The sequence below is a fragment of the Drosophila takahashii genome, chromosome 3L, assembly GCF_030179915.1.
Source record: "Drosophila takahashii strain IR98-3 E-12201 chromosome 3L, DtakHiC1v2, whole genome shotgun sequence".
Taxonomy (NCBI): Eukaryota; Metazoa; Arthropoda; class Insecta; order Diptera; family Drosophilidae; genus Drosophila; species Drosophila takahashii.
This window is the reverse complement of record NC_091680.1, coordinates 27,691,111-27,716,283: the sequence shown is the minus strand read 5'-3', so window position 1 is coordinate 27,716,283 and position 25,173 is coordinate 27,691,111. Positions and strand designations below refer to the sequence as shown.

Below are 25,173 nucleotides of genomic sequence, written 5' to 3'. Positions count from 1 at the left end.
AGTGACAAATTAAAAAAGGCAACGGGAGCAAAACAACGCCGCAAAAAGCGGAGGAGCAAGGCAAAAGGCAACATCTACTCGGCGTTTCAATTGGCAAAAGTCGCCACGTTTTGTAGCAATGCGCCAGCAGGAAAAGCTGGGAAATGGTGAAAAGGGGGAGAAGAGGAGCTGGTTGAAGTGCCAGTCGATATAAAGGAAACAATCGTCAACGGTATCGATGATAACACCTGCGTCGATTCAAGCCGCTGCGACAGCTTTTCCAACTTGCCGGCGAAAGAGGCCAAAGACTTTTGATGTGTGCCGTGCCGCATCGAGTGGCAGACAGAAGGGAAAAGTTGGTGAAGCTGCCACAGGGAAAAAGTTGTCGGCCCACTGAGCCCGCTTTTTTATTTTGGTGTGAGACGAATTTGTGGAGTCAAGGCATTTGGAGGCCTGCTCCCCTTACTCGATTATACACTTGAAAAATTCTGATTAATGCAAAGTTTTGCCTCATTGCTATGTAATTTATTTTGACTCAAGCATTCATATTTGCCAAGAGTGTCTTCAATTAATAAGCAAAAAATTAATATAATCAGAAACCAAATAAAACAAAGCTTCTAGTTACCATATTGTTAAAATTTGGTATTATTTTATCTGAAGTTAATCCATTTATATTGTTGTATTGTTAATCCATTCTGATTGCAAAAATTTTAAGTTTCACATATTTTTCACCTTTACGTTATTTTTTACCGTGTCCTATGTGTGAGAGCTATCTAAGTAATACGTTTTTATGCGATTTTTATTGTCACATTTCGCTGGTTGTGGCGTATAAAAGTAAAGTGGCCTTTAAACATGCTCCTTCAAAGCAGCGAAAGCTGAATGGGAGTTTAAAAAGTGCTGCCTACATTCGGGCGTTGAGGAGGTAGACCGAGGAATAATGAATACCTCATTGTTATTAAAACCTCAAATCCATTGTTTATTCCATTTACGTCAGTTGAAATATACAAATCAAATTTAACTCGCATTTCAAATGCATGCGAGTGTATGATTTTTTAGTCCCTCTGTGCGGAGTGGCTCAACCAAAGTGAACATTCATTAAATTTGCAGTCGAAACTGTCAACAGAAATCTCAATAACATTTTTCAACTCGCTAGGGAATTGTGATTTCACATAGCAACTAAAATGCTCAAAATAATCGACAACTCGGCACATGAGAGATATGTAGGTACATATGAAGGGATATAAGTGTGTGAGTATGCCAATGCATACACAGAAAAAAAAATTGATATGAAATTGCACTCAAGTTAACATTATTTCATATCAAATTTGGGCCGATATTAATTAATGCAAGATTGATATTTCGAACATATCAAGTTGATATTTTCGAGAATATCAAGTTGATATTTTTAAATATCAATTCAATCTTAAGAAAGATTAGTGTTTAAAATAACATTTGAACTTTTTGGTCATCAAAATGATATTTTTTATATCAATTTTTGTCATCAAAATGATATTTTTATATCAATTTTGTTCATCAAAATGATATTATTTCGTGTATATTAGTACCCCCCAGTAAAACAGAAATTTTTATTTTATATTAAAACAATTTAATTCTAATCATTTCACATTTTTTTGAGTCGGTGTACATATGTATAGGTGGGCCAGCAAAATCTTCAATATTTTATTATTTTAGTTTTGCCTGTGACACACACAACGTAAAACTGCGGCCGGCACACACACATACGCACATTCAGAACCGAAATGTCTTTAAATTGTGTGCTAACTCGACGGCAAAGTTAAAATCACCACAACTTTGTAATGTTTCGACTTAGCACTCAAAAAAAAAATAAATTGATTTCATTTGACAATAAAAACACCTTGTTCTCGAATATTTTTGGTCTCAAAGTTGGGCCAGCTGTTTTTGCAGTGATGCACAATCTCAGTGTTGTAAACTGTGGAACACTATATCTCCCTTTCGAACTAAATTCGAAACGACATTTGATATTTTTTCATATCAAAGTCATACGATTTCATATAAATTGTAAATATACTTGTTTTAAATACCGAATTCAGTATTTTTTTTCAAAAATTAATATGAAATAAGATCAAAATAATATTTCTTCATGTTAGATTGATATGACGAAACTTGGTCCTTAAAAAAGATCAAATTAACCAACAAATATTAATATGATATTTTGTCATATTTTTTTCTGTGTATGGCACATGAAATGTAATCATTGGCCATTCCTGCCATGGCATCTGAATTAGTTAACAGATGGCCGGGAGCACTCATACCTAGCGATGGAAGTATGAGTGATACCAGAACTAATGGTGAATGAAAGCAAAAAACCAATATTATTGCAATATTGCATATTAGTATAAACAATCATAATTATAAAAAATCAAAGGGATAAATGAATTAATTTAATATCTTATTCAAATACCAATTAAGTATGTATGTAAAATATAGAATTAGATGAACAACGGATTAAACTCATTATATTTATGATTATTTTAGTACAATAATGTATTAATTTAATCAATATATGTTTTTGAATAAATTAAGTGGCGAAAGAAAATGATTCTTCTTTCGATATTTTTTTATTTTGTAAGTAAAAGTATAGTATGAATTTCTGGAAAAATCAAAATACTATCGCACGCACACCCCTAATTTCCGCGAAAGCTCAGCTGGCACGAGTTGGCTGTAATAAATTTCGCTTCGACACATTTGCGCCGACTGCGTGGGCATTACAACAATGAGTGTTCCGTAGCCAGGGCCCCGATATATACAGGGGCACTATATGGCAACGCACACGTACTGGAATAATTCAAGCCAGTGAGATTCGCAGGCGCGACTGTGTGGGTGCGTAATAGTAGCAATAATAATAATATGCTTATCAGCTGGCCATAAAGTGCGACTATCGAGTGGCAACACTGTGCAGACAGGTGAGCTTGTGGGCCCGGAAGCCGTGGACCAGGTATAGGAAAACCGCAAGCGCTGGCAATAAAATTGTTATTTCTGCGATTTATTATTAGAGTGCATTTGGGCCGCCGGCGGTGGCGAAATGATGGTGGCGGACGGCCACGTTGGCCTTTGTATTTTTTCCCTTGGCCAGAAACCGCAAAATGTAGTCGCAACACATTCGGGGCATTAAATTATGGGGTGTTACTTTTATTGATTGCAGGGGGGACGGGGACGCGGAACGGGCAACGGGGAGAAGGAGCTGGAAACTAACTATTGCTGATTGAGTAGCATTTCCATTTCCATTCATGCCCCTTTTCCTCGTTGATTGTTTATTGGATTGCCGCTGTGGTTGTTGTTTTTCGATTTTCGGGTGCGAGCCAGGGCGCAAATTAAATAGAACTCGCCCCGCAGGCCGTTATGTATAGAGTATATCTGCCCATGGCGAATTCCCCAACTGGGCATGTTTATTTTCGTTTTATGCTGCATTACATTCAACACATCCAAACAATTAGCCAGACCAAAAACCGAACCAGATTCGAGACCATTTCCAACCCGGGCGATTTCAAATGCAAGTCGGTTCCACTGCGTATATATCACTTAATGGATTGTCACGCATATTTGATGGTGCTGAATTGGTTTTTGTTGAATTGCCGGTAAATCGCCATAAGCCTAATGGTCATTCAACATTAAACTGATAAATATGCCAGACGCTTTTGGCTGATTTCAATTCATTTTTTCTCAGCAAATTTAAATTCATCCTTATTTTTTATTTAGCTTTTTTAAAGTAACTCTGTAGCCAAAAAGCTATATGAATTATTTGAATTATTATAATTGGATGATATTAAAAAGAAAATAGCTCCCAATTAAGACAGGAAAGGTTTACTAATAAAGCGTTTGAATACTTTTATTTTAAAAAATTATTTAATACCTTTGTTTTGGGCATAGCGCTTTTTCGTTTTACTTATGATTGAAAATGTGTGTTTGGCGTGTGTAAAATCATTTTTAATAAGGGATTTTAAAAATTGTTTTCGTGTAACCAAACTAAATCAAAATCAAACAGTTTTAAATTTACCAATAACCAAAATGACTGCAACAGGAATAACAAACCCCAAGCCAAAAAGCGGGAAATGATTGGGCTGGCGAGGAAAGCAAATTAAACGTAATAAATAATAAATGAGAAGCAAACAAAAACATACATTTTTCGCCCCTCGCTCCAATTTTTGCCGCCACATTTGTCGGTCATACGTATATGCATCGCATCGAGCAAGTTAATTATGTTTTTGTGCACGACCAAAACCAAAATTTACGAAATTTCCAGCTGGGGGCAGAAAGTAGCTTAATAAATATATGCAGAGGCATGCCCCATGTCCCCAATGGAAAATTCCGTATTTCGGGTGTTTGCCCTAATAATTAATTTCCATGGAAAATTAAGTTGGCAAAGCTTTCAGCCAATTAATGTTTGGTCGCACAAAAGTTGAAGGATTCAGATAAGCGAAAACCGTTGCCACATTAAAATTGATTAAAGCACTTTAAGGCGAGCTCTTGGATAATCCCTGTTCTGGAATTATTTTTAGGTAAACAAGCTGTAGTATTTTCAATATTTGCCTAAAAATCAAATCCCACAAAAAATGGCACACAGTTAATAGAAAGCTGCAACAGAAAGTTGCTCTTCATTGACAAATTCACGTTTAAATATTTATATTACATAAAAGCGCATACACACATGCGAAAACACCAATTCGCACACTCCCACACATATTCGAATGCAAATAAAATGATGCCGTTATGTGCAAATATGCTAATTTGTTGTTTGCCAATCATCCTCCCCCCCACCCCCTTTTTCCACCCCTGGCCATTTCTGTTGTTGTTTTCTATTGCTTCCTCTTCCCATCCGCTGATTGCAAACAAAATTGCAACTCAATAAGCAAACTAAACAGCAAATATTCGCCAGCTTCTCTAACAGCGCAATCGCATTTCCTTGGATTTCCCCCCTTGAGAGCCATGAGCACAAAACCAGGAGAATTTCAGCCGATATCAACCCAATTTCTATGATAGCGGTTGCGTATTTCGCAGCACCGAATTAGTTTCAATTCCTCTCCAGAAGACCTTTAATTTTACATATTACTTCCCTAACCAACTTTGCCCTTACTAGCACATTAAATAAAAATTCCTTTTGTCTTTGCTCGCCGTTCCACGCTTCATTGTTTGCTTTCCCTTTCTTTGTTTTCGTCTGTTGACTTTATGAAATTAAAAAGGAAAATTTCCACAAACGTTCAGAAAGAAAAATTAAAAAGAAGGCAACAAAATTAAAAGGTTTGGTTTAAAGTTTGCTGAAAAACTTTTCGAAACTTTAGGTGTAACAACAGCTGAGGGCGGCGCTGTAAACACGGCTGGGAGGAGTGGTAGGTCTTAGAAGAAATTTAAGTTGGGGCGGGCGATTCTGCGATTCCCCGACCTATGGACATCAACAATAATCCGTAAATCAATGAACGCCAAAACAACTTTTCCGAAATTGGCAGTGAACACTAAAAAACAGTAGCTGTCAAATAAGATTGGAATTAAAATGTTGAACATATTTTTAAATAATACAATTTTTATATTTCCCATATGAAAATTAAAAAAAATAAAGGTCTTTTTTTTAATAAGCTAAGGGGCCGGCATATGGGCAATTCTCTGCTGTCGCACGCGACGTTCGTACCCTTTGCAGGTAAAACCATCTTCCAGGCCTTCTTATCTTTTGGCACTAGTCTCAAATTAAAGGTCTTGATTAGCACTAAAATATGTGCTAGGGCTATGACTTCCTGCTTAACTTTCGATTGTAACGAAACGTGAAGGAATATTCTTTAACCGGAACCGATAACCGATAACCGAAATAAACCGATTTCTTATAAAAAACCGGAACTGGTACCGATACCAAAATAAAAATTTAATTTAGAACCGGTTACCGTATTGCTGGTAGCGGTACGGTTTTGGTACTTATTTACTAAATTCGTTAAAAATCCTGAATAAAAAAATATCCTAAGTATTTATCACCCCCACTATCCGCTAATCAACTTCTTCCCGTCTCTTTTTAGCAGATGTACTGCTCATGTAAGAAAATATCGCTGTAGCAGAAACATTCTGTATCTAAACAAGTTGAAAATCTGGCATTTTTTGGCGCCAATAACCCTAATTCGTCTTAGAAATAAATAAGTTAAAAATAATAAAAATCTTGATTTGTATATTTTATATCAAGCAAGAGAGAACGCTATAGTTGGGTTCGTGTCCCGACTATCTAATACCCGTCAATCGGCTAAAGGGAGTGCGAGGGAGACGGATATATACCATTTTTTTTATTGCGTATATCTTTTTAATGAATTGTCCGATTCGAAAAATGTCTACATTCTTCTATCATTCTATCTTGTACATTTCGATAGGTATAAATATGCACAACAAAACTGCATTTATACTTATCGGAAATCTTTAAAGGTGTGGGCGCCAGACACATTTTAAAATCGTTAGTGGCTGAAATAAACTTTCGCTGCGTAGGAAGCCCAAGAATATGTGTGGGAAATCTCAACCTTCTAAGTTTTGTAGTTTCCGAGATCTCAGCGTTCATACAGGCAGACAGATGGACAGACAGACGGACAGACGGAGAGATGGACATGGCTAGATCGACTCGGCTAGTGATCCTGATCAAGAATATATACAGTTTATAGGGTCGGAAACGCTTCCTTCTACCTGTTACATACTTTTGCACGAATCTAATATACCCTTTTACTCTACGAGTAACGGGTATAAGATTCAAATTAATTTTAATGATCTTACCTTCAAGTTTTTTTCCAAATAAAACTCACATAAATCCTTTTTAAGTATTAATTGAAATGTTTTTAAGCCGTACCGGTGCGTACCGGTACTAGAACCGGAACCAAAACATCAATACAGAAGTATAACCGTTTACCGAATAAGCAGATTCGGTATGGGACCAGTACCGGAACCGAAATAAGATTCGGTTTGATTCCCTGGTATTTGGTTTGAATTCAAAATATTGAGTGGTTAATTTTTTATTGGCATCGAAGTGACTGTCACACGCTACATGTCGCACGCGACAATTTTTTCCGTCTTTTTCTTAGGTGGTTTTTCTGTAACCGTAACGTCAAAAAACAGTTCAATAGCCACTTTAAAAAATACCAAAAAATGACTTTGTTGTCAATATAACAGGTATTGTCATGGAAAATTATCCAAGGATACTCAGCTTAGTTGATGATCCGTCTAACTAGAATCAAATATCAGTGCAAAATCGTATAGAAGTACTCACAAAAAAATTTGCTTGGTAAAATTGACCAACAAAAATAGTAACGTAACTATTTAAGTATTTACGTGTATTTTGTTTTTGCTTTGGGTTTGTGTCTTTGCTAATTGTGTGTATTTTGTTGCTGTGGAATAACTATTTACTTAGTAGAATTGACAATTTCGCTGGTTGGGGCCTGTTTGACAATTATTATACCCTTGCAGAGGGTATTATGATTTCAGTCAGAAGTTTGCAACGCAGTGAAGGAGACGTTTCCGACCCCATAAAGTATATATATTCTTGATCAGCATCACTAGACGAGTCGATCTAGCCATGTCCGTCTGTCCGTCCGTCTGTCCGTCTGTCCGTCCGTTTCTACGCAAACTAGTCTCTCAATTTTCAAGCTATCGGGATAAAACTTTCCCAAAAGTCTTCTTTCTATTGCAGGTAGTATATAAGTCGGAACGAGCCGGATCGGATAACTATATCATACAGCTCTCATAGGAACAATCGGGAAAAAAAATTTAAAAAAAATTATATTTTGGGTGTTTTTGAACCTATAACATCCTACTTTTGGAAATGCCATTTTTTATCTAATTCTGAATTTCGAATACAATTTTTTCAAAATCGGACGATTTTATCATATAGCTGCCATAGGAACGATCGGAAAATTAATGGGAATATAATAGGAAATAAATTATTGCTTCGTTGGTTTTTATTGTATTCTCTTCTACTCTAGGATATAACTCTTTTCAAATATTTTCGAATTTCGATTTTAATTTTATCAAAATCGAACTACTATATCATATAGCTGCCATTGAAACGAACGCAAAATTAATGAGAAATAATAGGAAAATTAACATTTTTGCGATTTGTAAATTAAGAGGAATTATCTGCAAGGGTATATAAGCTTCGGCTGGCCGAAGCTAGCTTCCTTTCTTGTTACAGTTGATTTCACCAAGTTTTTTTTTTGTGTGTATGTTTTTATTAAGTTTTAAGCTTTTTGGCTTGGTTGACATCCCCAGAGAATTGCCCATATTTGATCAATTTGTATACCCTTGTAGAGGGTATTATAATTTTAGTCAGATGTTTGCAACGCAGTGAAGGAGACGTTTCCGACCAAATAAAGTATATATATATTCTTGATCAGCACCAATAGCCGAGTCTATCTAGCCATGTCCGTCTGTCCGTTTCTATGCGAACTAGTCTCTCAGTTTTAAAGCTATCGCGATGAAACTTTCCCGAAAGTCTTCTTTCTATTGCAGGTAGTACATATGTCGGAGCGAGCCGGATCGGACCACTATATCTTAAGGCTCCCATAGGAATATTCAAACATATATAAGACAAGAAAGGAAGCTAGCTTCGGCCAGCCGAAGCTTATATACCCTTGCAGATCATTCCTATTAATTAACAAATCGCAAAAATGTTCAATTTTCTAATATTTCTCATTAATTTTCCGATCGTTCCTATGGCAGCTATATGATATAGTCGTCCGATTTTGATCAAATTAAAATTGAAATTCAGTCATATCCTAGAGTAGAAGATAATACAATAAAAACCAAAGAAGCTAAAATTTATTTCCTATTATTTTTCCATTAATTTTCCGATCGTTCCTATGGCAGCTATATGATATAGTAGTCCGATTTTTTAAATAACTAATTCGAAATTCAGAAATATTTAAAAAATAACATCCCCAAAAGTAGAAGGTAATATTTCCAAAAACACCGAAGCTAGAATTTTTTAAAGTTTTTTTTTCCGATCCTTCCTATGGGAGCTATAAGATATAGTTGTCCGATCCGGTTGGTTCCGACTTATATACTACCTGCAATAGAAAGAAGACTTTTGGGAAAGTTTTATCCCGATAGCTTGAAAATTGAGAGACTAGTTTGCGTAGAAACAGATGATGACTATATATGTCGGAGCCGACCGGATCGGACAACTATAGGGGCTGTCCATATATTACGTAATCACAATTTCGGCGATTTTTGACCCCCCCCCCCCATGTAATCAATTCTTCATACAAAAAAAAACAATATTGTACTAGAGTAATCATTTGGTGGACCCCCCCCCCCCCCCCTAGATGATTACGTAATATATGGACAGCCCCATATCTTATAGCTCCCATAGGAAGGATCGGAAAAAAAAACTTTAAACAAGAAAGGAAGCTAGCTTCGGCCAGCCGAAGCTTATATACCCTTGCAGATAATTCCTCTTAATTTACAAATCGCAAAAATGTTAATTTTCCTATTATTTCTCATTAATTTTGCGTTCGTTTCAATGGCAGCTATATGATATAGTAGTTCGATTTTGATAAAATTAAAATCGAAATTCGAAAATATTTGAAAAGAGTTATATCCTAGAGTAGAAGAGAATACAATAAAAACCAACGAAGCAATAATTTATTTCCTATTATATTCCCATTAATTTTCCGATCGTTCCTATGGCAGCTATATGATAAAATCGTCCGATTTTGAAAAAATTTTATTCGAAATTCAGAATTAGATAAAAAATGGCATTTCCAAAAGTAGGATGTTATAGGTTCAAAAACACCCAAAATATAATTTTTTTTAAATTTTTTTTCCCGATTGTTCCTATGAGAGCTGTATGATATAGTTATCCGATCCGGCTCGTTCCGACTTATATACTACCTGCAATAGAAAGAAGACTTTTGGGAAAGTTTTATCCCGATAGCTTGAAAATTGAGAGACTAGTTTGCGTAGAAACGGACGGACAGACGGACAGACGGACGGACAGACGGACATGGCTAGATCGACTCGTCTAGTGATGCTGATCAAGAATATATATACTTTATGGGGTCGGAAACGTCTCCTTCACTGCGTTGCAAACTTCTGACTGAAATCATAATACCCTCTGCAAGGGTATAAAAATTCTAGCTTCGGTGTTTTTTGAAATATTACCTTCTACTTTTGGGGATGTTATTTTTTTAATATTTCTGAATTTCGAATTAATTATTTAAAAAATCGGACTACTATATCATATAGCTGCCATAGGAACGATCGGAAAATTAATGGAAAAGTAATAGGAAATAAATTTTAGCTTCTTTGGTTTTTATTGTATTATCTTCTACTCTAGGATATGACTCTTTTTAAATATTTCCGAATTTCAATTTTAATTTGATCAAAATCGGACGACTATATAATATAGCTGCCATAGGAACGATCGGAAAATTAATGAGAAATATTAGAAAATTGAACATTTTTGCGATTTGTTAATTAATAGGAATGATCTGCAAGGGTATATAAGCTTCGGCTGGCCGAAGCTAGCTTCCTTTTTTGTTTAATTTTTTTCTTTTGGAATGTTGTTTATTAAACTATTATCTTTTGCAAAATGCAAACAATTATTTGACTTATACACTAGTCGGCATAATTATTTTGACAGATTTGAATGTTAACTGTAGACACATTTTGAACTTTTAATATAAACTTAAAAAGGATTTATGTGAGTTTTATTTGGAAAAAAAACTTAAAGGTATTAATTTGAATCTTATACCCGTTACTCGTAGAGTAAAAGGGTATATTGTATTCGTGCAAATGTATGTAACAGGGAGAAGGAAGCGTTTCCGACCCCATAAAGTATATATATTCTTGATCAGGATCACTAGCCGAGTCGATCTAGCCATGTCCGTCTGTCCGTCTGTCTGTCCGTCTGTCTGTCTGTATAAACGCTGGGATCTCAGAAACTATAAAAGCTAGAAGATTGGCATTTTGCATGCAGATTTTAGGAGTTCCTACGCAGCGCAAGTTTGTTTCAAAATGGTGCCACGCCCCCTCTAACGCCCACAATCGCTTATTTACGATTATAAAAATTTTAATATTTTGGAAAAGTAAAAATGCAGTTTTATTGTGTTTATCAATACCTATCGAAATGTAGAAGAAATTTTTCAAATCGGACCATTCGTTAAAAAGTTATGCGTGATCAACGTATTCTATCTATAATCTCCATCTCCCTCGCACTCCCTTTACCTGAGTAACGGGTATCTGATAGTCGGGGCACCCGACTATAACGTTCTCTCTTGTTTTTGAGACAATTTGTTTACTTATCAATAATTTTTTGTACTGGCGATTTTTTAAATTTTGGCCTATGGGCGCAACCACTGTGCATTCGTTAAAAAGTTGAACCTAAGTAAATTGTTACTTAAATTGTTACATAAAAAAAAGAAATTCTTAAATTACTGTGAAAATCATTTTAATTCCTTTTAGGTCGGCCAACTAATAAATTGGTAAAATCTTTTATTTCGCATGGCAATAAATCCAAAGCATCTGTGATCCCCCTCCGGCCCTTCCACCCATCTCTTCAGCACTGTTTGTGAATTCCTCTTGTGCCTGCTTAGTTGGCATAAATGATTTGAGCAAATCTTACAGCAATTTCATATAGGGTAATTTATTACCCAACTCTGATTGGCGGCATTAGATGTGAGAACAAGTTGCCATGGCAATGGACATGTTCAAATGTTCGCCGGATGGAGTTTTTTCCGCTTTTGTGGGCGGCTATCGCATGTGGAATGTTTGGCTGGAGTTGATTAGCACTAATTAGTGACTCCGGATAGAATCGAATATTGATTGGGTCAGATAACGCTTGGTTGACGAAGAAATCCTTTTAGGAAATAATTGGATCGGCAATTGGCAGCTATGACAATCGTTTTCTGACTATGAAAATACCAAAGAGCATTTGGTTAAAGTTGGCAAAACTCGGCGGTGTTATTGCGATTGATTTAAACATACTTTAAACGCTTCCAAGGGCTGTCAGCGGAAAATACAAGCAAACAAAATTTAATTAAAATCGACACACACCACAGACCCAGAGGGTTTCTTCTCTGACTGGGCGAAAAGTTGCACATTTAATTAAAGTTAATTGAAAAAGTTATGGCCAAATCAAAACGAATTAAATATGCAACAGATTCTGTTACGTAATCAACGCAATGAGCGAAGCTCGATCCAAAGTTCTGTACACAAAACATCTGCATCTGCAGTTTATTAATCATACGCCGCGTGGTCCCAGCGCATTATTTGCATTGAATATTCTACGAGAATTCTATTGAAAACCGCACACTGATGATTATGTATAACATTGCAATGACCTTTGCTGTTCATAATAAATTGTCCTTGTTTGCGTCCGTTTTGCTGCTAAAATTTGCAAATATTCAAATACAATTGCATATTGAATTTTTGCGTCCCCCATGCTTAATGATGTTGTTGTTTGTGTTGCTAAAAAGAATGCTTTGGGGGGTGGAGGGGGAGTAAAACCGCACACAGCGAACAAATGAAAGCAAAATGAAACAATAAATATTTGGTTTTCGTTAAAACTTTAATTAAAATCATGTTGCACCCCCCTAATAATTTATTTGTATCGCGCAATGCTCCCGCCTCACCCCTGAAAATATTTGCTAAGAGGGGCGTATCCGTGGGGGAGTGTGCGTGTGTCGATAACAAAACAATTATACCGCCTTGTTTGCCTGAATTGTTGGCCAACTCCTTCTAACTCTCCTCCCCCCACAGAGCGCGGCTCCTTGGCCAATATAAATAAATGCTTCATACGAATGCCGAGCTCCCCTAATTGAACACGCCACAAATGTTGCCCGACAGGAAGGAATTCGCAACAAATTTTCAATTTTGGTCACATTTTGCATTATTGGAATGCGATTTGTTATTTCTAATTAGTTTCTTTTGCCATAGATAACAGATGTTTTTATTGTCTTAAATTTAGATTATTCAATGCTTGAAATCAAGCTAGTCGCTAGAACAGGGTTTTATTATTGGTTTAAAAGTTAAAATCTATTTCAATAAATCATTTAAAAAAACTTACTAACTGAAACCCTTTTATTTAATAAGAAGAACATATTTTCCATCGGGTTTATTTAAATACTTAAAGATTTTATACGCCGAGTAAAGTATAACTATAATAGATCGCTACGGAATAGCCATTCAGAACAGATAACTCCCACCTACCCACAAATCTTGGCCTAATGATAGCAGACACATCTGCTCAATTTCCCAGCCAACGCAATAAGCCAAACCGAAGTGAAAAAGCCAAGAAATTGAGGGATGAGGACGAAAAGCATTTCCCAAAATTAAACGGTCAAAAATTAAGCACAAACAGAAACAACAACCGTCGAATACATATAGCAAAATACATATATAAGCTAGAAAGTTAATGAGCACAGCAACAAGGCATATAAAAGCTGTTATGTAAAGCACAAGAAGTAGAGAAAATAAACAGGGTTTGAGTTGATTTTCTCTGCCAAAATTGCCTGCTCAACCAAAAAACTAATTTCAAATGAGAGTTCTCTCGATTTTCTTCCTTTTTTGCGAGATAAAAAAGCGTCGAGGAACATAATAAAAGCCCAACGTTTTCGGCTTGGCCAGCAAAATAAAATCTACTCAAAAGTTATTAAGTGCAAATTAATGAACATTAGCGGCTGCCATGGCGTTGCCTACTTTTGGCCACCGCTGCGGCTGCTGCACTAAATTGATGGAGCGGTTCTGGAGTTGCCGAGTTCTGGCACCCAAGAGGCTCTGGAGGGCAGCCTGAAATTTTATTTAATAATTTTTCAATTAAATGCAGCTGACTGCTGACCAGGGTGCATGAAATTCCAGGGAAAACCAAGCCAAGGGGAAAGCTTAGGTGAAAGACGCAGAAGGAGAAGAAAGTTAGCGGTAGTGGGGGAAATCATAAAAAAACCAGCTTGAAATAGGGTACTCCTTCAACCATAACATTCGGTTAGTGAGGAATTCCAATTAATGTTGGAATAAAAATCTAGGGTTACTCCAGAAATTATTTTCCGCTTAATCAAAGGGTGTTTTTCCAGATAATTTAAAGAAATGTAAGTAAATGTGTTGCTTTCGAAGTAGAAGAGAAATGGTAAATCACTAATATTTATTTGGTTTGGAAATTTTTGCTTGTATCCGAACCCACAAAAAAAACAATAAAAAAAAGATTTATTTTTTCCCTTCTCTTTCCCTCCAGATAATAATTTATAATGGGGCCGCATCCCAGACATTTAATTGGCCCCTCCTCGGCTGAAAATTATTCCGAACATTATCGCTGCCCAAGCAATTACTCATACTTTTCTTTTTGTACGCCACATCAAGTCAAGCCTAAAAAGCCATTTGGCCGGCTTATGTTTTGGGTTTCCGTGGGGGTTTGTCTGGCCTTGAATTTAATTAAAATCTCATTTAGTCTGCTTAGATTAGAGCCAAAGGCTAATAGAGGAGTTTAGTTGCGGCCACGCCCTTTAAATAACGACACCTCGACAAACTACTCTGGTTACACAGAGCCACAAAAACACGGAAAGGAGTTGGCTTTCGACATCTGATTGTTTTTATGGCCATTAAGCATCCAACAGAGTGTTCGGCCAAGAAGCATTCATCAGCAGGCAATATAAATAATAATTTCCAGTTAAAAGCAAAGAAGAGGACGTACTCCCGCATTTAATAAAGAAGACGATGGCCAGAAGAGGAGTAATTCAAAAAAGTTGCGAGAGAAGTGCAAATTGCAAGGAGTGGGGCATAAGATATGCAAAATGCTGACCCAGTTGATAGTGTCCTTTCTGGGAAAGTTTGCCGCACCTGCAGCTGAGCCACGCTTTAATTGCCATTAATTATGGTTATTCATATTCATTTGTGGGGCTCTTCTCTTACCTGGATTCGAGGCATTTATGTGGAACTCGCACAGGTTCTTGGTGCCCTGGGCAAAGTCAAACGAGTCGGAATCGGTGAAGAGTATGTCCACGTCCAGTTCGAAGCCCCGATTTGGAATTCCCTGTTGCAAAGGCGCTGAAAACGGGCTGGAGTGAAAGGCCACCAGCATCTCAGGGCCGCTGAAAGCGAGAGAAATCAATTGAAAATAAATTAATGCTGCGAGAGATTTAAAATTTAAAATAAAACGTTTATTTTAAAAATGTATTTATTTAAAAGATGTGGTAAAATTTTACAAAGACAAAAATATTTATATTTTTCTTAACTTATAAACATTAACCAATGATGATTAAATATTATCTTATCTTAGTGGTAAAAGTAGAAAAAGTTAATTTGATTTTTCAGCACATTTTCGTTAACCATGCTTAATGCTTTCTTTTATTGTTTTATCACGTTCAATACTGTTATTAAATTCAGCTCGATATTGGCTTATCTGCTTGTTTTAAATTTGGTGTTTTTGGGCATCAGGACGCCACTCACCCAACCCACTGAAACTTTTTGCACAAGAAATCTCAGAAGTTTTCCCCAATATCCCTCCTACGTCCCGTGATATCCTCTAGCTAGCGCAGCCTGTGATGTTTGTTCATAACCAGGCCACTGGCACTCCAATTAGAGGCGTGAAAAAACTTCAGCTCACATAAATTTAATTTGCACAATTCGGCAAACAAGAAAAGTCGTAAACTTTTTGCCCACGAAAGAGGCAACAAACCCAAAACAGCCAACAAAATAGCACAAACAACCAGCTCGGTGGGCGTTTTGCCAAAATGCCGACGGACCGCGCCCAAAAGTATGACGCAGTGTTCTGCCGCTTTGTTTTGGGCTATTTAAAGTGTCCGCTCCGTCTGGTTGTTTGCATTTTTGCTGCCAAATTAACTTTTTTCGCCATTGTCTCGTTGGTGGGCGTTGGGCGTTGCTCGAAAGTTTTAGGCAAATTTTTTGGCATAACAAAGTAACTGAGTCGAGTTGGGCCAAAAATGTTGCCGTTTGTCTTTTGATTTTCTGGCCAAAAATTATGAAATGTCAGTCGCTAGTGGGTGTTGCACCAAAAGCATTTCTACCCTTTTATATTTATTATACCCTTGCAGAGGGTATAATGATTTCAGTCAGCAGTTTGCAACGCAGTGAAGGAGACGTTGCCGACTCCTTAAAGTATATATTATTTATTCTTGATCAGCATCACTAGGCTAGTCAATCTAGCCTAGTTCGTCTGTCCGTTCGTCTGTCCGTCTGTCCGTCTGTCTGTCCGTTATATTTCTATTCCAGGTAGTATATAAGACGGAACCGCCCGGATTGGACAACTATATCACAAAGCTCCCATAGAAAAGATCGAAAAACGTTAAAAAAATCTAGCTTCGGTGCATTTTGAAATATTACCTTCTACTCTTGGGAATGTAGCCTGTCGCTACATTTACGCGGCGAAATAGCGGCTATGGCAGTGACATCTATTTTTCATAAACGTTGAGTTCTCGCGACCATTCTAGGTATGATTTTCAAAGAAGCATTTATTGTTGTACATAAAATATTAGGTAGAAAAGGTATAGAAAAGGATATTTTTTCATTGTTAACAGCACCACTACCAGCATGTTCTAAAACATTTTCATTAGCTTGTCCAATGCTTGTAAATGTTAAACAGAGATTCGGCTAAAATTAAATAGTTTTATTACTAACTTTTTTTCTTTTAGGCACGTAGCACTTGAAAAATAATTTTTTCAGGTTTCCAGACCTCTGCCGTCTTCTTAGCATGCTGCATTCATGGTCATATAAATTATGTTCAAAGTTTTCAATTTAAACATCAAATTGAATTTTTATTGCCCCAGCAAGAGGTGCGCACACACAGCGTATGCGTAATGTGGCTTGACATAAAATAAAACGGAAACTGAGCTCCCTCACACTGACGCCAACACACACCCACGCACCTCAGCCAAGACTTTGAATACTTAAAAAGAAACGCTCACGCAGACGATGTCAAAAGCCATCAAACATGGCCAACAAAATGGCTTTTTAATACGTGTAAGTGTGGCCAAGTGTGAGTGGCAAAGCTCCTTATTATTTAAGCGAAACGTGCTCTTAGATGGGGGCGTTGGATCAGAGGGGCGTGGGTTCGAAGGTTAGTGAGCAGCTGCAATGGCTTCTGTCAGTGCCAAGTGCAACACTCAGAAAATGAATCGCCCTGAATTTTAGAAAATCGCCTATGGATTTGCTTCACTGGCGATTTTTTTCTTTAAAATAAAAAAATTTTCTACTGGTAAAGAAAATTTTCTTCCAATTAATCAAAATTCATTAAATTCAAGAAATATTCCAGAAATATAGAAAAAAATCGCCAGTAAAGCAAATCCATAGGCGATTTTCTAAAATTTTTTTTTGAGTGAATAAACTGCAAATGAAAAGTAAATTAATTTTTAATAAAGCGACACAAATGTTTGGTCCCCACTCGGGTCTCTGGAATTCAGATGGGGGATGTCCTGGTTCCTTGGGAATGTCCTTTTCGGCTGGGCCTGTGTGTGTTGGTGTACTTAGAAAAATTCTGGTATCTTTCCAAATTCAACGATAAAGTTTTCGCAAGGCATTTGCGAAATTTTTTTCTTCTTATTCATTTATGGAAAATTAAATATTACAAATTATACAAAATAATCCCTTAAAATGTAAAAGATTATTCGCTTACATTTTTATTTGTATTATGCAGATGAAAAGCTTTGTTAAGATTAATATGCTTAAAGGTTTTTTAAACTTAAAACTATTTTTTTAATGTATTCCAATGTTGCTGCATGGGTGTCAGTCTATACGCGTACTTGCGTGGCATTTGGTTACTTTATGGCCTGCGGCACACTTGTGGGTGTCGTAAAATCAACACGAATCCATAGCCGATTTCCCTTCTTGAATTCTCCTCTCCCGCCCGACCTCTGTTCTAAATCGCTGTCCTTTGTCGGGTATCAATACACGTAAAACTTCTCCTAAGCGTCAGAGTGTCCTGACCGCAAATGGCAGCAGTTTCCTCCCTGAATATCCCCCTCGAAATTCTATGGAATTGCGGTCACCATGGGTGCCTCGAGGGCTTTTGAAAGCCTGGGGTTTTAGGAGAGTTTGAAAGCAGACGGAAATTTTAAGTGATTAAAGGGCCAGTACCAAAGTAAATTATACGCCATTTTAATGCGGCGATCACAAAAAAATTAGTGTTGCATACTTTTTGAATAACAGTCTTTTTTCACATTTTACACAAAAAAAAAATGTAAAATGACCATGAATTATGTAATTGTAGCTATATAATATTTTTATAAATTTTCAGGTTGAATAATTGTCTTTATCACTGATAATGATAATGATATTTGGTAAGCATTTCTTTCTACAAAAATCTATAAAGTTTCTTCGCAACCTTTCAAAGACTCAACCTCTCACCCAAAAATTAGTATTAACCAAAAGCATACATCCCCTTTCTTTCCTCGATTTTCATCAAGTCTAATCCGCAAAGTGCAACCACAAAAAGTGTAAGGGAAAAAAGGGGAGGAAAATTTACGCCATAAAAAATTAATATGCAATTTAAAAAGTTATCGCTTTCTTTTCTTGGCTAACAAAAATTAACATTTACTTAAAGGAAAATCAACAGCTGCTGCTGCAGCTAAGAGAAAGTACAATTTTTCCAGCTTTTCCTTTCCTCACCTCCAAAAAAGGGAAAAACGAGAAAAAGAAACCAATAAAACACCTACGTCTCACGCCACCTTTAGCTTGTTGCAATTTTAAGTTACGCTGGGAAATTAATAATTTTCATGTAGCTTTTCCCTCATCTCCTCACTCATTTTCTCTCGTCCTTGTGTGCATATGCGATTTTCGTACAAAGTCAGAGAACCGTGACTGAGGTGAGAAGCAAAGCGAGAGATGTTTGCATATGGAAAAGGCGGGCTTTCCCTCGTCGCGTGTATGTGTGCATTTATAATTCGTGTGCTCATGTCGCGTATGACGTTGACAGAGTGCACGGGGAAAAAAAAATAGGTATTTACCTAATAAATAATATGATAGATAAATTGATAAATAGATAGATGATTGAAAACTTTATGATTAAGGTCATTTGTTACTTAAATAATTATAATTATACTTATAGTTTAAACGATCAAAAACACAAGTTCCCTTCAATAAGAGGTGTGTTTTTTAAATCTATTAAATTTTGCGTAGGTTTGTTTATTAAAAGGACAAACTAAATCTTTGTAGAAAAATTAAATACAAGTTTCCTTAAAACAAAAGTATTTATTCCTTCAGAAAAATGTTATTTTCCGTGATTTGCGAGAAGAAGGATGTGAAAAATGAGGGCTGCGCGGGAAGATGGAAAGCGCTGCATGAGCTACGGTCCTGGCTTTTTAATGCCGTTTTTCTTGGGCACCCACTTTTCCATCAAGTTCTCTGAGCGTCTTTTGCTTCGTTCGTTTTCTCCTTCATGTGCATATTATGCTCTATGCATATTTGATGCGCTTTCCCCTTCCCGGGTTCCCCTTTCTGGCACCTGTGCACGCTTATAAGATTTTCCCAAGGATATGGAAAGGATGTCAATAAATTCGAGACTGCAACTCATTAAGAGATTAAGGGGCACTCGGCAAAGCGATCATCATTACTTCAACATTTTTACAAGCGAAAATATATAAGGAACTTAAAATTCAAATTAATATTAGTAAACTTATGTAAAATCTATATATGGGCACTTCCAAAAATTGTAAAACAATGGATTTTAATTTTAATTATGGGCTTTTCTTTTCACTCTTCTCAAGCTCTATTTTTGGTAAAAATCTTGATTTTGTACCACTTTTAGTTTTAAGATATCGGTAAAAAACTGCCGTATTCGCTCGGGATAAAAATAGAAGTGGATTTCGGGGAAGTTCATACAACACCAGAAATTAGCGAATTCTGATGGAATATTTGAATGCGATTTTTTTAGAATGTTGTTCAAACATGTCGTTGTGAAATGCTTTTGGTTTTACTCAAAAATTCTTTGCCGTTTTTTTTTATGCAGTTTCAACCACATTCGCTCGGGACATGTCGCTCGGGACATTTTTTCCGACTGTTTTGTAAAGCGGATTTCTTTAGCTCTATCTCTCAATTGCTGGATGTTTTGCTTTTAACTTAATAGTTTATCATGTGAATGAAGCATTTAGTACAGAAAAATGTCACATATTAGCATTCCTATAGGATAAATTAACAACAGAAGACAGGTCCAAAAAATAACAAAAAAATTGCCAAAAACTGATTTTTGCGTATATTGGTGGGGGTTTTTATACTCCAAATTTGTAGTTAAGCTCAGTATCCAACTAATTAGAAACTAATATCGGGGCAAAATCATGTGGAAATATGTTTTATTCAAGTTTCAAGGTTTTTGGCTTGGTGGACTTTTTTTTGGAAGTGCCCATATAATCTATATTCAAGAAATAATTATGTAGTTAGAATATATTGTTTTAGGATATGCCGTGTTGTTCCTCTTTTAACAAAATAGAGATGTGTTTCTTAATTTGGCGATTGAGTAATTGGGATATTTTATGGTGTGTTTTTACAGCTGCATACACCAGCAAAAAAAAAGACACTTTTCCCTAAAAAAAATCAAAGTTTATGTGCATGTCTCAAGAGGTCACCAAGTGGGCAGAGGGAGATTTAGAAAAAGAGCAAACTTTTGGCCCTGACCGAAGACCGAAAGACAACAAAAACAAATTCTCAAGTGCAAGATAAATGGCCAAAGGCGCCGTCAAAGGGGGCTTAAGGTGGTTGTGTGGAGATTGGGGACGACTAGGTCACTTGAATGCATGGGCGTGGCTGAGAGCTGCATTCTGGCATTTTGGGGATGTACTGAAAGTGTTTTTATGGGCTTCGAGAGAAGAAGAATTTATTACTCTCTAAACCCAATGAGTCGTTGGTTCGGTATTTTTGGTGATAAATGTGTTGCATATTTTATGGAGATACAATTATTCTGGTAACTAAGGAGATGTATAAAGGTTGATAAAAAATGCTTTGAAGCTTAAAATCCTTTAATAAATTAATTTCTGGGCTTAGGAATTTATTAGGATACTTGTCGGAACCGGCCTGATTGGACAACTATATCTTATAGCTCGCATAGGAGAGATCGGTTTTTTTTTTAACTATTACCTTCTACTCTTGGAAATATTATTTTTTAATTATATCGAATTAAATTTTTAAGAAATCGGACCACTTTATCACACAGCTGCCATAAGAACGAAAAATCTGTACGGCTTTTTCGGTTGTGTTCAAAACGAGAAATCTTAGCCGGCACTCGAGAAACCGGCCCTAAGTGCTATTTACATGCACTGGTAATGAGTAAATATTAATTTGGAACAAGAGAGAATGAAATTGTAGTTTCCGATATCTCAGCTTCCATACGGACAGACAGAGATCGATTCGGTTAGTGATTCTAATCAAAATTATAAATAATTTATGGGTTCGAAAACGCTTTCTTTCGACAAATACAATGGACAATGTATAAGCTAAAACTAATATTTAAACCTGTTACCTGCACTCAGAAAAAAACGCATCCTAAATTTGAGCGCGATTTATACTTAATTTCGGATAGTATTTTTTGGGCTTGTTTTAAGAATGAGAATGTTGGGCGTTCTTGAATTAAGAATAAATCATTCTTAAAACCCAAATTATCCGCAAATGTGCTTGATTCCAGAACATAATTCAATAAACAGGACGAAACAAGAACGATTTATCCTAAACCCAAGTATAATTTATTCTAAAAAAATATTTTTTCTTGGTAAGCACAAACATTCTTAATGTGATTACTAAAAGTTCCTAGTTTCAGAAAATTAGGTTTTAGTATTCTGTAAATAAGAATGAATTATTCTCATCAGTAGTATTAAAATTAAAAAATAAAAAGCATTTTGACAAGTACAATTTGTGCTTAAGGCAATGTTAAAATGTACTAATTAATTTAGTTAACGAGTACCAATATTGATTAAAGTAAAATAGAATTGGGGCTAGACTAAAAAAGACAATATTAGTTCACAAAAACTGTATAATGTAGGTACATATGTTTATAAAACACAAGTAGTTTAATATTATTAAAAATTAAGAATTCGATCCTCAAAACAAGCAAATTTTTTTTAAATTGGAGAAAATTTTGAAAATAATAATTGTTATTAAATACTGTGAAAAACGTGCGTCATATATGCCAAAATACGATTCGATTTGAAAAACATTTAAATTCATAGCTAAGAATTAAATTCTCAAAACAAGCCGATTTTATGTTTAATTCGGGGAGAAAAAAGCAAATTACGGATTATGTGTTTTAAAACATTTACATAAAATCACAAGGAGATAAATCACTGTGCGCGTAAGTCCACGTAGTGACGAAGCGCACCAGGAGAGTTTGCGAAGGCGACTACTATTATATAGCCGCAGAATTCAAAATATTTAATGGTAACGAGTTATACACCAATCAATTGGTTTGGGAAAGAGGGCGTTGAAAGTGTGAAAATTTTGAAAATTGGAGCTTTTGGGGCCGGTAGGGATAAATGTCCGACTTGTATTTTTACTGACAATACGCGTCGAATGATATGGTCTTTAAAAGCATATTCTATTGCAGCGTGCCGAATGAGATTATTTTATAAAGAATACTTATTTAGTCGAATGTACAAGCATTTTTTGTCACAAAATGTGGTATCAGAACTTTTGTATGTTGATGGTGCGATCGTCACTCCATTTTACCTTGTTAAAGGTGTTTTTGTTTTATATTTTTTAAAACTAAGAATTAAATTCTCAAAACAAGTACACGTTGTACTTAAATTAAGTATGCAAATATAAGTACTTATGTAGGTTTTTTGGTCATCGCCGCGTAAGAGCGAGCGTGGCCGAGCTGTTAGAACGTCCGACTGTGGTGCGTGAGGTTGCGGGATCGAATCCTAGGAGAGGTATGTGATTTTAACAAAAATGTTTCGTAAGTATAAAACACATTTTTATCTACAAATCTTTATACATTTATCAGTAATTAAGTTTAAGATTATACAAAATAAGTATTGTTAACTAATAAAACAACACAATGATTTATACTATTAGATTAAGAATATTTCATACTTCATTTGAGCATAACTTATACCTCATTTACAAGTAAATCGGATTAAAATTGTACAAATAATAATATTACCCCTTCACTCCAAAGCAATTTTCATTAAATTTTTATAATTTTAAAATGTTCTTTTTCTAAATTATACGTTGTTTAAGTAGAATTTATACTTAATTTAAGTATAATTAATTCTGGGTTCAAGAACATTTCATACTTAATTACGCCCGAAAATGTTCTCAAATTAAGAATGTCGGTTTAAGAATAAAACGTTCTTGAAATGAAAAAACAAGCCCATTTCGTACCTGACGCACTTTCAAGACCATTTGGGCTTGAAACAAGCACAATGTGCTTGGTTTTTTTTCTGAGTGTGCTAATTATACTCGTTACTCGCAGAGTAAAAGGGTATATTCTATTCGTGCAAAAGTATTTAACAGGGAGAAGGGCGCGTTTCCGACGCTATAAAGCATATATATTCTTGATCAGGGTTACTAGCCGAGTCGATATAGCCATGTCTGTCTGTCCGTCTGCCTGCCTGTTCTTCCGGATGAACGCTGAGATCTCGGAAACTACAAAAACTTGGGATTTCCCACGCATATTCTTGGGCTTGCTACGCAGCGCAAGTTTATTTCAGCCGAGCGCCACGCTCCCTCTAACGCTCACAATTGCCCACAAACGATTTTAAAATGTGTCTGGCGCCCACACATTAAAAGATTTTGGTGAAGTATAAATGCAATTTAAAAAGTTACGCCTGATCAAAGCTTTACATATCCATCTCCCTCGCACTCCCTTAAGCTGAGTAACGGGTATCTGACAGACGGGGCCCCCGACTACAGCTTTCTCTCTTGTTTTAATATAGGCTTTACATTTTAACCTTTTATTTGTGTTTTTTTTTTTCAATTACAGCATTATTCAATTTTGTTGTTTAACAGTTTCATAGAAGCAAAAACCAATATCAACCCAAAGTTTAAAAAGCTGAAATCTTCTGCGCCGAAAAAACAGTCTCACTAATAAGCGAACTAGTTCCACCAACTAATCCAAAACCTCCCCGGTTATTAGTTTCATTTTAATTGCTTAAAACAAACTCCAGGACGCCGCAGGTGTGCATGAGTGCGTCGGAGCTTGAAACTAAAAATTGCTTTTGAAAGGCTGGGCTGTGTCTTTAAGAATTTGTGGTTCATGATCTAAATGCTGGCAGCTTGGAAACTAATGAGGAAAATTTTCCCATTGCATAAATCATGCATCAAAATGTTTTCAATAGATGGCACTAGCAAAGTTTCAAACGGCAGCATAAATCTATTTATTTCCATGTGTGCGCCAGGATGTTTTCTGCGGCTGTATGTGAGTTTGTGCTAAAGTCTCTGTATCTCGAATTTCGCATCTCTTTTACACTTTTCGCTCCAACTGTCTGTCGGCCGATCTCAGCGTCTGTCCTTCGGTTACTGTCTGCAGAGCAACTCAATTTCCGGTTTTGCTTAAGCATTGCGCACAATTGTCAGGCGCACACACTCCCGCCCGTTTTGTAACTGTGTGCGGCTCTTTGTATCTGTGTAAGTGAATTGGAACACATGTGCCCCGAGCCAAAACTGCAGTGCAGTGCACTAGGCTGCGGTCTCAAACCCACATAACAGACCCAGCAGTGATGAGAAAAAATGGATTCGCCTTTCATTCGAAAATCAAAATTTTATTCGAAAATCACTTTTGGCTAGTCATATAGTTAGCTCTTTATGTTAGAAGTTTTAAGAAACATTGACTTATTTTTGTCTGGTCTGATGCTAAACGCTTTAAGTTTTGGAAAAATAAGAATGTGTTTTTTTTCGGTTTTTCAAATATTACAAAATTTATATGTGTGCATAAAAATGTCCAATAAATATTTAGGTAATTAACTATTTTCCAATTCAACGTGATTCGCAAATCACTTTTGCCTAGCGAATTATAAAACTATGTAAGCTAGCCGTTTTTGAAAATCTGTGTTGCTTCTTCTTCTTTTGAGTTGATGGAAAATAATAACTTTTTATTTTAATTGCTGTGTTTTTGAAATATTAAAAAATGTTTAAATCTATACACACAAACCAAACTTATCAGTCTCAATTCAAAATGCACATGTGAAATTTGTGTGTTCTTTACATTATTTTTACCAAGAAATAATGTTAAATGTAAACTGAAAATTGTAGTGTGATCAATTTGATCAATTCGTA

General features: G+C 36.0%; 1 protein-coding gene across 1 annotated transcript in view; it reads right to left on the bottom strand.

The window, feature by feature from the left end:
• LOC108058107 (uncharacterized) overlaps positions 1–25,173 on the bottom strand; it is a 98,022-nt gene that overhangs the window by 24,792 nt on the left and 48,057 nt on the right. The window contains exon 9 of the mRNA XM_044392582.2: positions 14,872–15,050. Within this exon, the coding sequence (XP_044248517.1) occupies positions 14,872–15,050 (179 nt within the window). The remainder of the gene's footprint in view (positions 1–14,871; positions 15,051–25,173) is intronic.